The following is a 14,360-nucleotide window of genomic DNA, read 5'->3' on the forward strand; positions in this document are numbered from 1 at the left end:
TTTGTATGTTATTTTGCTATACAGCATACAGCCATTCTGAGTAACCTACAAATAACATTTTAATTTTGGAAATAAGCTTCAAATAGGTTAATTACATATTTCTTTGCAAATAAAATGCAAATTCTGTAATTTGCTCTGTTGGTGTTCCCAGTGTTATTTCAGGTTTCCATAGGCAACCTTTCTGCTCAACAGAATAGACTTGCTTTTCTTTGAAAACATAAAAAGATATTTGGATGCAATAAATACTTTGAGTTTTCTGCATTTGTGAAGTATGAATGGCTAACCTTAAAGCTTTATAGACTGTAAAGAGACCTGTTATTTCAAGAATAATTATAGATTTCCTATGAAGTTCTAGTTTTGGGGTCAGTAACCTTGGTATAATTTTTACCCAAATGAAAGTTGCAGTCTGCAATAATTGCGATTATTTTGAAGTTTAAAATATAGTCTTTAAAGCTCCTTCTCTTTTTAGAATTTTGTCAGTCGAGGTGCCTGATTCTAGTTTCTTCCTGCTAGTGGAGGGAGATAAGTGACACATTTCACTGTCATTCCCAGTGTAGATGGGTATTCCAGGTTCCCAGAGCTCCATACCTTTCACAAATGATAGGAAGCCTTGAGCCATGAAGAAAATGAAATGTTGCTAGGCCTCAAGCTTCTGAGGTCTTAGAGAAACGTACCAAGAGGCTTTGACCATAAGCAAAATTCAAAGGACTCATAATTGCTGGGCTGAATCACAGATTTGTCAAATCACGGTCATCTTTCTGTAGTAAGTGGATGAGATGCTTTATAAAAAGGTGTGAAAGTAATTCTTTAATAGGTACCTTTTTTATTCCATCCTTTCTTAGTTATTGTAATCAGTCTTAATTTTTATCAACCTTCTTGCTGTCTTAGGAAGTTACTCACTTTGGCAGTGACACTTAAAACTCGCCCCAGTATTTTATTGCTCTTTTACACAAAAATTTTTGGGGGGCTTTCAGCTACAGATGCATGTGGCATGCTGATATAAAAATAATTTTCTTGATCTGATTGCTATCTTAAAATTGTGTAGTATAGGTTTATATATAACACAGTTTCTAACCTGATGTGCATTTGTTAATCTAACAACCTTTCTTTGCTATCTTTTTATTTGGCGTATGTACAGTTTGTAATTTCCCTTGGAGTCTTTTCATAACCCCATCCCACTCTTACTAATATAAACTGTATTGCACTCTGTATTTTTACTCCCACTGCTTCCTCCAAATCAAGAACTGATATTAAATGCTACCTATAAAAGAAGATTGTGAACCTGGATAAAAATCAGGCAAAAAGCTGTGAATCTCATACTCACCTCTGCTCTTTGAATTTATCTTTTCAGCTTTTGATTTATGAAATTAATTTACATGGCTTTATATCATCTTTATATCCCATAATTCAATCTTCAGCAACACCTTGTGCCTGTTTATTATTGTAATAACTTGTCTGAAGTCTGTACAATATAGGTTGTATAACTCTACTGAGTGCTGCATATTGCTGCCCAGTTTTATTTTAAGGTGATTTTATTTAGAGATCATAAATAGTCCTATGAATGCCCCTCAGAATCTTTTTTGCATAGACGTCTTTATCACCTATTCTCCATCTTGACCATTAATATTTATAACATTCAGATTGTTCACGTTAATATTATTCCCAAACACTGAGATGTGAAACTTGGTGGGCCACTGACAGTGCTTACAAATAGATTTCCTCCAGTTCTTCCATCGTTTTCACTTCTTAGTCTAACTTGTATTTTGTATGATGAAAAAGACTTTAGGATAGGTATCCTCATACAGATCTCAAAAGCAATGACAAAGAAATAAGCATTTTATTCATACTGTCTTCATTCTGTTGGTGTCTTATTTGCTTCATTCCTGCTTTTTATTTTGAATTATCCAGCAGGTCTGATTTAATTTTTCAAGTTTTCTTGTAGTACAACTGAAGTCAGAACGTGTAAACATAGACACATAGACATAGGTTTTCCTACATATGGCTGTTTTTCTACCTTCTGTAGCAGATCCTCATTGTTTTTATAAGGTTAAGCTTCTCTCTGTTTTTTGCAGTTCAGTCATTGGCCCGTCAGGGTTTTTTGCTTAGCTTTTAGTTTTAATGGAGGTATTTTTGTTCAGCCTTGTACACTTCTATATGTCATAGCTTTCATTAGACCTCTACGGATTTTGATGGTATTTGAGGTCTATATCATTCTAATGAGCTATACATATTGGTTGCATTCTTTCTAGTTAAAGATGGCGATGCATCCTATTTTGGTACCTTCTGCTTTTGAATGCTGATAGTGTTGTCTTTTGTAGTGGCTTCACTATTGCCAGTTCTTAAATTAAGAATATGCTCCTATTGCGAGTTGTAGAACAAGCTTTCAAAGCATTGATTACTTCTGAGAAGCTGTTAGTCTAAAGCATCCTTTTGGTCTGCCATTCAAGAAAAGATTTCATCTCAAATACAAAAGTCATGTACTTGGTGGGCTTGGGGAGGGGGATCGGTATTTGTCCATATTAATAAGAAATGTCATGGACAGCAAAAACATTGTTTGCATAAGTAATGGGTAACTTCTGACTTAAAACACTTCAGCAGAGTTTCCTTTAACTAGTATATACAAACCATGTGTAAACTGTGAGGTAAAAGTCCACATAGAAGAATACCATTGAGTAGAATAGAATCTTAAATGCACATTCCTCAGACTTCCATTTCAGCAAAGCTGCAGAACTAACAACAAAACCTGATTTATGATCTGAAGAATACCTATTACCTGTCTATTCAGTGTAATTGAGAAGTTATTTGTTTGCTTTTTTTGAATTACTTTTGAAATTAATCTCTTTGCTAGTACAAGTTTTTTAGAGAAAATATTTTTTAACCTCACAGTATCAAGCATCTGTTTCTTCTAGCTCAATTTAAAGTAAAGTGGCAATCTATGTGGGGAAACATATTGGGTATTATAACAAAGATGATCTTTCTGAGGTAATTCCCTACATTGTGCTGGAAGTAATAATCAGATCATGTTGATTTGTATATAATAGTACAGCCTTTCTGCTTTGTCTAGGTATCACTTGGAAGTAGGTTCCTGTAGATGACTTTCACACAAACCAATTCATCTGCAGAAAGATTCACAAGATACTTTGACCTTGGAGTAGCTGATTATCATGCATGACATGATAATAGCATAAGACAAGAAAAAATAAGCTATTTGTATAGGTAGAAGTTCATTGGCTGAACTACTTACATTCTTAGATGTCCACTGAAAGATTCCTACTAAAATACATTGCTGTGAGGTTGGGGTTTGACTTTTGGGTCTGACTGGTTTGGGGAACTTTTTGAAGGCCTTCAAAATAAGCATGTCACTTAATACTTCAGAATACACGTCTGGAGGCCCTGGGTGTCTCTTTTTACCTAGACAGCTTAGGAAATTAAATTCTGCTGATGGTTATGTTTAGGAAAGCTCACCTTGGTGCAAACAAAGTGCTTTTAAAATTTGTCTGAAGAAAAGTATGTTTCGGTTATATGTTAAAATGAAATCTGTAAAAATCTGCCATGCAAGTTGCTGAAGTTCTAAATCTTACATACTTCATGTAAACATAATGTGGTGCCATAACATCTTTGAGTGGTGCATGTAATTACTTAATGTGCAAATTTATCTCTTTTAGGGGTGAAGACATTGTTTTGAGGACTCGTGCAGGGTTGGCAGTCTAGCAGAGGAGGAAATTCTCTCTACCTATTCATTTTTTTAGACTAATATTGTGCTCAGCTGTTTTCTCAGTAACAAATTGTATACAGATCTTGGTCATGTATCACTTCATGTATGTGCAAGCTATTCTTTGGGGGGAAAAGTGTTGGTTTGTGGCTTTGCCAGATTAACGTTTTGTCTACATCTGTTGGCAGGGTGAAGGACGTTTTGCCTTCTATGCTCTGCAGGTTAATAATCTCGAAGGCAGAAAATTTATGCAGAACACTTATTTTTTAAATTCAGATTTTACGTTAAATGGGTAGATAGTGGATGCATGTAAGATGGTGAAGTCTGCCTGATGCTTAATAGTTGTCTTCCTTGTTTTCTTCATTGTAGTCTGAGGTTAGCTTTACTAAATGAAGCAAAAGAGGTGCGAGCAGCAGGATTGCGAGCCCTCCGCTATCTGATTCGAGACTCCAGTGTTCTTCAGAAGGTGCTAAAGTTGAAAGTGGATTACTTGATAGCCAGGTAATTTTTCTATTCTTCTTTCTTGTAAATTTATACAAATGTAAATAATTTTTTCATGATTGATGCAGGTAAGAAAAAGTGTTTTCATATCCTCTTTTGTTCTTCATACATAGTTTTATAAAAGCCCTTTTTCTTCAGTATAAATGTCCTTTAAAAATAGGATGATACATCACAGCATCTGATAATCCAAATAAAATGCTGTCCTAATATATGATATTATGACCGCTTTTTTTAGATGGTGGATGTTTTTAATCGTAAATGCCATTAATCCTTAATTATAAGGTTGAAATATCAGTAATTTCCATGTCTTAAGATGTTTTATGGAAGCTGTTGTGATTCTTGGTATCATAATGCTTCAGAGGCTCTACTACAATCAGGACTAAAATGCCCAAGAATTTGCAATTTAAGTATAACCTATGACTCAACAGAAAAAATAACAAAGGGCGAACAAAAAAATGAGATAGTAAGATCAGCATTATGAGTGGATGTAAACATTAGTGTTTCTAATGCTTCCCTTGTTAAGATCTTATTGGATTTAATATACTGATATAGATCAGGAGTTGGAAGGGACCTCTGGAGAGCATCTAGTCCACCCCCACTGCCAGAGCAGGATCGCGTAGACTAAATCACCAGGCATGAATCCAGGCAGGGTTTGAATGTCTCCAGAGAAGGAGATTCCACAACCTCTCTGAGCAGTCTGCTCCAGTGCTTCCTCACCCTCATAGTGAAAAAGTTTTTCTTATGGACCTTCCTGTGCTCCAGCTTGCACCTGTTGCCCCTTGTCCTATTGCTGGCCATCACTGAGAAGAGCCTGGCTCCATCCTTCTGCCTCTCACCCTTTAGATATTTATAAACATTAATAAGGTGACCCCTCAGCTTCCTCTTCTCCAACCTAAAGAGACCCAGCTCCCTCAGCCTTGCCTCATAAAGGTGTTCCACCCCCTTCATCTTGGTGTCCCTGCATTGGACGCGTTCAAGGAGTTCCATTTCATTCTTGAACTGAGGGGGCCAGAACTGGACACAATATTCCAGATGCGGTCTCACCAGATGGGAGAAGGACCTCTCTTGACCTACTAACCACACCCGTTCTAATACACCCCAGGATGCCATTGGCCTGCGTAGCCACGAGGGCACATTGATGGCTTGTGGTCATCCTGCTGTCCACCAGGACCCAGATCCCTCACCTACACTGCTCTCCAGCAGGCCAGTCCCCAGCCTATCCTGGTATATGGGGTTGTTCTTCCCCAGATGCAAGACCCTACACTTGCCCTTGTTAAATCTCATTAAACTTCTCCCTGCCCAGCTCTCCAGCCCTCTGGTGTGTCAGCCACCCCTCCCAGTTTTGTGTTGTCAGCAAACTTGCAGACTGTACACTCCACTCCCTTATGCAGGTCATCAATAGTACAGGTACCAGTACTGGCCCCTGGGGGACTCCACTAAATACAGCCTCCCCACTAGACTTTGTCTTATTGATCAAAACTTGATGGCTTCTTCCCTTCAACCAGCTCTCAATCCACCTCTCTACTTGACCTTCCAGACCACACTTCCTCAGTTTAGCCATGAGGATCCTGTGGGAGATGGTGTCAGATGCTTTACTGAGGTCAAGGTAGACCACATCTACTGCCTTACCATCATCTATCCACATGGTTTTATCCTTTTAAAAGGCTCTTAGATCAGTCAAACATGACTTCCCCTTGGTAAAACCATGCTGACTGCTCCTAACAACCCTCTTATCCTTGATGTGCCACAGACAGCACCAAGGATAAGTCTTTCCACCACCTTTCCAGTGATGGAAGTGAGGCTGACTGGCCTGTAGTTACGTGGGTCCTCCTTCTTGCTCTTTTTGAAGACCAGAGTAACATTTGCTTTCCTCCAGTCCTCAGACACCTCTCCTATTTCCCAGGATTTAGGAAAGGTGATGGACAGTGGTATAGCAATGACTTCCTCCAGTTCCCTCATCACCCTTGGGTGCATCCTCTCAGGACCTGTGGATTTATGGATGTCCAGATGGCTTAATTCATCCCTGACCCAGTCTGCATCAACCGAGAATTTTTAAACAATCTGTTGTCATTTTGTTTCTTCGGTTTTATTCAATTGTATAAATATTAACGCAAGTTGTTAACAGTTAAGGTGAAACTGTTGTCATAAACGTGTTTTGTTTTTTTTAACTTTTTAGGTGCATTGACATACAGCAGAGTAATGAAGTAGAAAGAACGCAAGCACTTCGATTAGTCAGAAAGGTAACATCTAAATATATAAGGAATTATCAGATATGCCAATCAGTTGTGCTGACTACCAGCATTTTCCATAAGCAGTTTTTTCACACAGTGTCTAATACCTGTCCTTGCTATAAATGAAGAAATTATAGTTGGTAATTGGAAAGAGAAAAGGAAGGGTATTGTTGAGAGTCACTTTGATTTTAATCTGTTACCACTGATAATCTTGAGAGGGCTGAAAAAATCTGTTAATTTTCCTTTAAGGATCATACTGGGTAAGATCTGGAAAAATGCTTATCAAATGATGAATGCAAGGGTATAAGAACCATGTTATTAAGTTTCAGCTAATGAAACTTTGTAGTATGTTTAAACTGTGAATTCAAGATGGGAGACTTTCTGCTATTTGAGAAATGAGACAAATTGTTATTGCTGGAATAGTCAGTTTAAGGAATGCTTCTGGCTTTATTGCTTTAGCTATAGAGGTTGATGCTATCCATAGTTCTTTTCTCAGATAGTCAGTAAGACATAGCTGGTCTCCAGTGGTTACTGTACTGTGTACCCATGACACTTGAAGATACAGTAGCAGAATTTTCAAGCTCATCCTAGAGAAGCTACTGAAGGCTTGTATTCTTCCACTGAGGATTAGTTCTGCATTGGGCTAGTTAATTTTCTTTGTAGTAGCTAGTGTAGTGCTGTGTGTGGGATATAGGATGAGAACAATGTCAAGGCACTGGGTGAGCAGCAAGCAGCTGCATGGTGCTCAGCTGATGGCTGGGGCAAAGGCACAACAACATCTTAAGAAAAAGTACCAGAAATGAAGTTTGAAGTAGTTACTGGAAGAATGTTTCCACGGTAGTATTGTGTGTCTCTATTCTGGTTAGTGTATTACATACATTTATTTGTATTTTATTTGTATATATACTTAGGTTAAAAATATGCAACTGTGTATTTCTTATAAGCTCACTTGGTTTCTGTCTTACAGAAGAGATAATATGTTTGATAGACAGTTGTACCAGGAAGAAAATTTTAGAGTGTAAACACCAAACATACAAAAAACAGAAACAATGGATCCTTGAGGAAGTAGCAGTTTAAGTTCTTTACTAGTCTGCTTTAAAAAAAGAGTTTCAGAATTTCAACATAATAACTTAGATCAGAAAATGAAATGGAAATAGCTTTTTAAAATGAATTAGTAATATTCTGGTCAGAAATTTTTCCTCATTCTTGGGCTTTTTTGAGTATTTCCTATTTGAGCAGACGTCTGTTTTTCTTGAAAGAAACAAGGGAATACAGAAGAAATAAATCCATTAGTTTGATTTTAAAAAATGATCCTTAAAGATAAGCACTAAAAAAAAGATACAGATAGCCACCAGTGTTTTTCCCCTTCATCATCGTACAAGGATGCTGTGCATGGGATGTATGTGTGTGGAATTTGTTGTGTTTTTTTACACATGTTGTTACCCTGCTCTTGCCTTTTCCCCGTCTCTCTTCATCTCCCTCAGTGTCTCAGATGCAGAGGTTTGATACCAGGTTTCCTAAAAGGGTCCCAAGACCTTTACGCAAGAGTTGATGCATAACTTAGAGACATGAAAGAGCTGAACTGTGTTTCACTGACATCACAGAACTATTGTTTGCAGATCCAAATTCTGGACACAGATCTTATCCTCACTTTTGATATCAAAAATTCTCGTATGAGAATAGCATAGATACAAAACTTCAAAACATTTTCTTGCTTTCTTCCCTTTAATAAAGTAGGACAGAAACCAGAAAATGTTAATCCTATTTCTATATATTTATAAAAAGCATTTAATTACGAACTTGTTGAAAAATGTGCAGGTTAAAATAGCATATGAAGAGGAAAAGAAAAAGAACTTAAAGCATTTAAAATCTTGGTTTGGGTTTTTTTTTTTTTTAAGGCTTTGTGTTCTCACTGCCTCTTGACTATAGTCACCTCTCCATTTCCTATTTAGAGCTTTGCAATTTAGCAGTGTCTTGAGCCATGAGAAGATATGCATAAAGTTGTTTCTAAAAGTGGGTTTCCATCTAATAGAAGACAATAAGATCTGTTTTATAAAAATAATTTTGTAGGCAGTATGCTTTATTTTCAAAGTACAAGTCAGGATTAGATACAATATGAACATAAATCTTTCTTCCTCTTCTTTTTAAAAGGAATTTTTAAAGACAAAGTCATAGTTTTTGTGTATTATTGCATCATAGTTGCTTGTAAATAACCTTGCATCTACGCATCTCCTGTCATTGGTTTTTAGAACTGCATTTAAATACCTAGAGCAGAACGAGCAAATGTAGTTTTTATTTGTTCTAAAAGTGTACTTGGAATTGAACCTTAAAGATATCTTTCTCATGTCTTAAAACCAAAGAAAACCATGAAGCTGAACAACAATAAAAAACTACTTGTGTTCTTACACTAAGTACGTGTCTGTCAGTAGAAAAAAGAGGTTGTAATTTTGTAGAGTTGACTGGAACACACCAGTTCTGTTGCTAATTCTTGTTATTTCATACCATTGTAAAAGTGAAAGACTGAGTGGGTGGGGAAGTTTGTTTTTTTTCTTTAGAGTCCTATCTTAAAGCTTCCTGTTTTGTGGGTGACAACATTTTATGTATGGCAAGAAGTTTCTCAAAAAACATGTCTTAAAAATAAACTTGTTAAAGTGTTCAAGGTATTTCTCATAATGGTTGAACTCTTCTCATTTTGACATCCGCTGCAAATAAGGTAAAATGGTCAATCCCTTCTGAAGAAATATCTTTAAGCATCTAAGGAAGCTGTAAAATTAATACAGGGCAAAACAATTGTGGAAAAATAAGGAAGATAAGGTTGCTTTTGTTGGAAATATAAGGGATATTAAACAAAACCTTAGAAAACTAACAGTAAGATTTTAGGTGTTTTAATGGATAATGAGGCGTAGGGCTTTTTACATCTCACTTGTATTTACTAGCAGAAAAAATATGACATGGCTGAGTGGTCTGTAGCACATTATGTTGTTCCCTTTTTGAGCAGTCAGACAAAAAAGCTACTTCCTCCTTAGCAGTAGGCCTGTTTAGTGATATTCCATAGTAAAGTGGGTATGTATATTTTCTTTTCACAAACCATGAAAAAATATTCACAGCAACTAAGCCTTTGTAGTCAAAGGTTGGTGGAGGGAGAAGAGTTCTAGTATTGGTTTGTTGTTTTGAAGTGTGGCTTTTTGTGCCTTCAGTGTGTGCAGAGGGTCTTGCTCCTTAACCTGATATGAATTCTCATTGTGCTAAATTAGTAGCTGAGGATTTCCATGGTGCAGGACCTCTGCAGTAGAGCAAATGAATGCTGTTTATTAAAATTTGTTCTTCTGTGTCAAAATGTATTGAGATTTTTATTTTTCTTTAACTGAAGAATGCATGTGGGTCTTGGTAAACTGAAAAGCAAAGATGAAAATTTGAATAAGGTGTGTCTGTTTTTGCTCCCATAGCTATGTAACTCATGATGAAGTTGAATTACACTGCAGTTCAAGGAAGAACAAGTAGTGTGCAAGATGTTAAGGTGCTACTGACAGTTGCCTTTCAAATACTATATCAGCTTCTTTGTTGACTGTCCTTCCTTGTAGTCTGAAGCAATCTAACGTTGCTATAAAATGAGTTTATAGCCTTGGCTAATTAAACAGTTCAATAGGTATTGAAGAATGTTGCAATATCATGAATCTTCTAGAAGAGTTTGTAATCTAACTTTTGTTATTGGATAGCATTTTTTGTTGATAAAAGCAGTTCTTGGGGGGGGGTGGGGGGGGGGGAGATGAAAAAGCTAGCCATGGTTCTCTCTGCAACAGTCATCTCTTTAACCTTCTTGTATTATGATGAAATAAGATAAAAATAAACTGAAGCAGTAAGAGTGGTAAATTGACAAAGAATTTCAAGAACAAAAGCAATAATTTTGAAGATGTGCCAAATACAACCGTCTGGTTGTATCTAGGAAACAGAATGATGGTGAATCTGTGAGTATATTTAGAGAAATATTATGAAGAAACCAGAGGGCTTTTTCTTTCATTTTTGGCAGATGATCACTGTGAATGCTTCATTGTTCCCCAGTTCTATTACTAATTCTTTGATAGCAGTTGGAAATGATGGTCTTCAAGAAAGAGACAGAATGGTTCGAGCATGTATAGCCATTATCTGTGAACTAGGTAAGATAACTGAAAGCTAATTAAGAAAAATTTTGACATAGTTGTCATCAGTTGTCTTAAGAGATTCTATTCTGTGGGTTGTATTAAGTAGATTGTACTCAGATAATTAAGGCTATTTGTTAAATAATGAATTGGGCGTTAAATGTTGTTAATGTCAGCTTCATAGATTTTAGTCATTAGTTTGATATAAAACGAAATCACTTTAACTTAAAATCTCTTAAAGTACCAGAAGATTTCAGGTGCTGTTCTTTCATTTAAGACTTGCAAATTTTTGGTTTACCTTAAAAACATTTCGCTGTTACAGTTGACCTTTCTGAACCTAATGGATTTGAAGTAAGGAGAATTCCTTACGTGAGATGCTGACAAATGTATAAGTGGTCAGTGAACAGCGAAACAGCGTCTTCTTTTTTTTTATTTTTTCTTTTACTGTGGGTACTGTAGTTAGCTGGCTTCTGGAAGTCAGTATTTGTGTCCATGGGAAGACTGTCTGCAATTTATGCAAACTCCCTATTGTCAACGTATTGGTACTGACTTTTAAAGGGGCTTTTTTGTGGGGTTTTTTAGACCAATCAATGAGAAATAAATCCAGTGGTGTTTTTCAAGACCAACTTTGGATTTAAAGGAATAATCAGTTACACCTTTATATTCTAGTATAAATATTTTTATCTATGTCAGCCAAGTGAAGCACAAAACTTTTTACCAGGGAAATCCAGAAGCTTCTGTATGGAAAATCGGTTGGAAATAAATTGGGAATTGCTGCACAATGGTGATTGAGTAGTATTTTTCTTCATGATGAAAATCTCAATTGATTACGAATGTCAGTTCCATTAAAAGCCAAAGTGACTTGTTTTTTCTTGGTTTTTTCTTCCTCTAGCACTTCAGAATCCAGAAGTGGTGGCCCTTCGGGGTGGTTTAAGTACTATCTTGAAAAATGTGATTGATTGTCAGCTAAGTAGAATAAATGAAGCTCTGATAACTACAGTTTTGCACCTCATTAATCATCCAAAGACCCGACAGTATGTGCGAGCAGATGTAGAATTAGAGGTGGGTTCAGTTTGATTTTAGTGACAGAAATTAAATGTATTATCAATGAAAATATTTAGTCTCAGATTTCACCCTGTGTGTTAGTGCAAAAAATTTAATGTATGACATTTTAGACTAAGCATAATGATCTAGAAAGGAGAAATTACATGACAGATTGGAGTGGGACCAAGAAAGGGCCAAAAGGCATTAAAACTGTACTTTCATGTGAAAGTAATGCTTGTCTTTCTTTTGTTCAGCGAATTTTAGCTCCTTACACAGATTTTCACTACAGGCATAATCCAGACACAGCAGAAGGACAACTCAAGTAAGTGTTAGGGCTGCTATTTGTGTTATCAGTTGTATTCATGGTATTGGATTTCAGCTGTTTTTCTTTACAAAGTGAAAATAAAAGCAATGGCAAATGACTAATACTAAGATGCTTGAAATATAAGATTAGAATGCAACTTCCTAAAGTACTGTTAAGCATTTAAGACTTAAAAGGGCTTGTATAGCCTGGATAAGAAGAGGTTGGGGGATACCCTCCCTGAATAGCAGCCTCTAATACATGTGAAGACATGATCAACAAGATGTAGCCATGGATGGCCCTTAGTGGTGGTGGAAGGTGGGAGGACAAGAAGCAACAGAAATTGAATCAAGACAGGTTTCAATTTGATACAAGGGTGGGGGAATTTTTCTGTGAGGTCAGCCAAGTGTTGGAATAGGCTGTCTGGAAAAGCCCTATTGCCTTCATCCTTGAAACTCTGACACCAAACTGGTTAAAGCCTTGAGTATAAAACCTGGTCTGGTCTCAGAGCTGACAGCTGCTTTGTGCAGGAGTTTGGACTAGAGACCTCTTAGGGTTCTTTCCAACTTGGATTATTCAGGTGGTTTTAATTATCCAGTGGCATTATATGCTCAGGTCTGGGTTGTTGAGTATGGTCCAAATCTTCTGGTCCCAGCTATAGACTTGCTGCCAGTGAAGGCACAGACTGATTAATTTGACCACATGCAAGTGTTTACTTTGATTTTTATCTTCTTACCATGAAAACTCCCCTGCAAAATGAAAAGTAACAATACTTAAAATTCTAATCTTTGTGTGTGTATATATAGATACTGCATAAATATTACTGAATGCATAAAATTTCATTGGGGTTTGTCCCCCATCTGAAAATTTCAGGTAACTACTTTTTCTTGCTATGTTAGTAACATTGTTTTATAGTAATTAACTGTATTGTGATATTTGCTGTTATAATGACAGGGAGGACAGAGAAGCACGGTTCCTAGCTAGTAAAATGGGGATAGTAGCAGCATTTCGATCATGGGCAGGTAAGATTCTTCTTTTGTTTGTTTGAGGTTTGTTTAAAGCTGGGTGTTTGGAAGGGGAAAAGAGAGACTTGTTTAAACACAAAATGCGTCTAACTTGATGTGTCTTATTTTTGTTGGTGCCTTCCTTCAATGCTACGAAGATGTGTTCTGTCTGATGTAATTTGGAGCATGCATACATACTTTTCTTTAACTCTGTAGAAAGTCACAGTGTTCCCCCACCTGGTAGAGAGTACACTATAAGTTACACTTGTACTTGGCATTTGATGGTGAGAGGATGTTGAAAATAACATCGTATTGTAGGAATTCACCTTTGAGATGATTCTGTCACTGTAGGAAATAAATCTTGTCTGTGTGAAGAGGTGCCAATAGAATAGTTTCATTAGGACATACATTCACCAGGTGCAGTAGCTGAAGAGACATTGCAGATGGACATAGTTTGGGATTTTTCATGTAGAAGAATAGAAGAAAGCAGGTTTTTGCATTTTTCTAAATTCTGAAATATTACAATACCTGACATAAAGAGGCTGCCTTAGGAAGTGCTCATTCTTTAGTCACTATGGTGTCTTCCAAATAAACTAAATCAGTTGATGTGACTATATTCCAAAACTGAGTAGGATTTTTACAGGCTGTATTTAGGAGAGATTCAGACTGTATAAGAAAAACCTTGTTCATCTTAATGTTCTGGGAGTTATTGCTAAGCTGGGTTTAATATCCAAGTATCCTTCAAAAGCTTCTCATGTGTATTCATCTGTTTGGGAGGGAAGCTTGAGAAGTCTTTGACAGCTTTGAGTCTTTGAAAATTCTAGGAAGCAGTTTCTTACAGGAGTGTTCCTGCATCTTCCCTTACTCAGACATGTCTGAAAGCTCAAGCATCTGAATAGGCAATTGTCTTGGAATATGTTACTTGCCATGGCACTTGCTGTTACTTGTTATGTTGAGATTTTATGTTACTTGTAATGCCGGAGACTAATATAAATGTTTAGTACAACAGTATCCTTACACTGCCTTCCCAAAGGACGTGTAGCTTAAACCATGTTTGGGGTGTAGTTTCATTTTGGTTTGGCTTTTTGGTGGGGTTTTTTTTTGCCCCTCAGTACTGTCTGCTGTGTTCTCCTATTCAACTCTCATTTTCCAGATTGGGTTGTTCTTCAGAGCTGATAACTATGTCCTTTATCCTCATTTGCGGTAATACACTTGGAAGTAAAACTGGGGCTTGCAGCAATGACTGCATGCACCTAGATCTATTTCTGCATGGCAGTTGGGATGTGGACACTATCTGCTCTTGGAAAAGACCGCTGAAGTGCACTGTGTAACACTTAAATGCCTTTAGTATGTCTGTGGCCATATGTATACCTCAAGTTTCAGTGACATGGAAGTTTTGAGATTGAGGACTTGAATTCAAGTTCATGTAAT

At 36.8% G+C, this 14,360-nt stretch overlaps 1 protein-coding gene across 2 annotated transcripts in view; it reads left to right on the top strand.

Moving 5' to 3' along the window:
- Positions 1 to 12,898: 12,898 nt before the first annotated feature.
- RICTOR (RPTOR independent companion of MTOR complex 2) overlaps positions 12,899 to 14,360 on the top strand; it is a gene marked incomplete at its 3' end in the record, with an annotated part of 44,011 nt that continues 42,549 nt past the window's right edge. For both annotated transcript variants that reach the window (XM_084278727.1, XM_084278728.1), the window contains exon 1: positions 12,899 to 12,947. In XM_084278727.1, the coding sequence (XP_084134853.1) occupies positions 12,914 to 12,947 (34 nt within the window). In that variant the 5' untranslated portion in view covers positions 12,899 to 12,913. The remainder of the gene's footprint in view (positions 12,948 to 14,360) is intronic.

This window comes from Gallinula chloropus, assembly GCF_964237585.1.
Source record: "Gallinula chloropus genome assembly, chromosome: Z".
Classification (NCBI taxonomy): Eukaryota; Metazoa; Chordata; class Aves; order Gruiformes; family Rallidae; genus Gallinula; species Gallinula chloropus.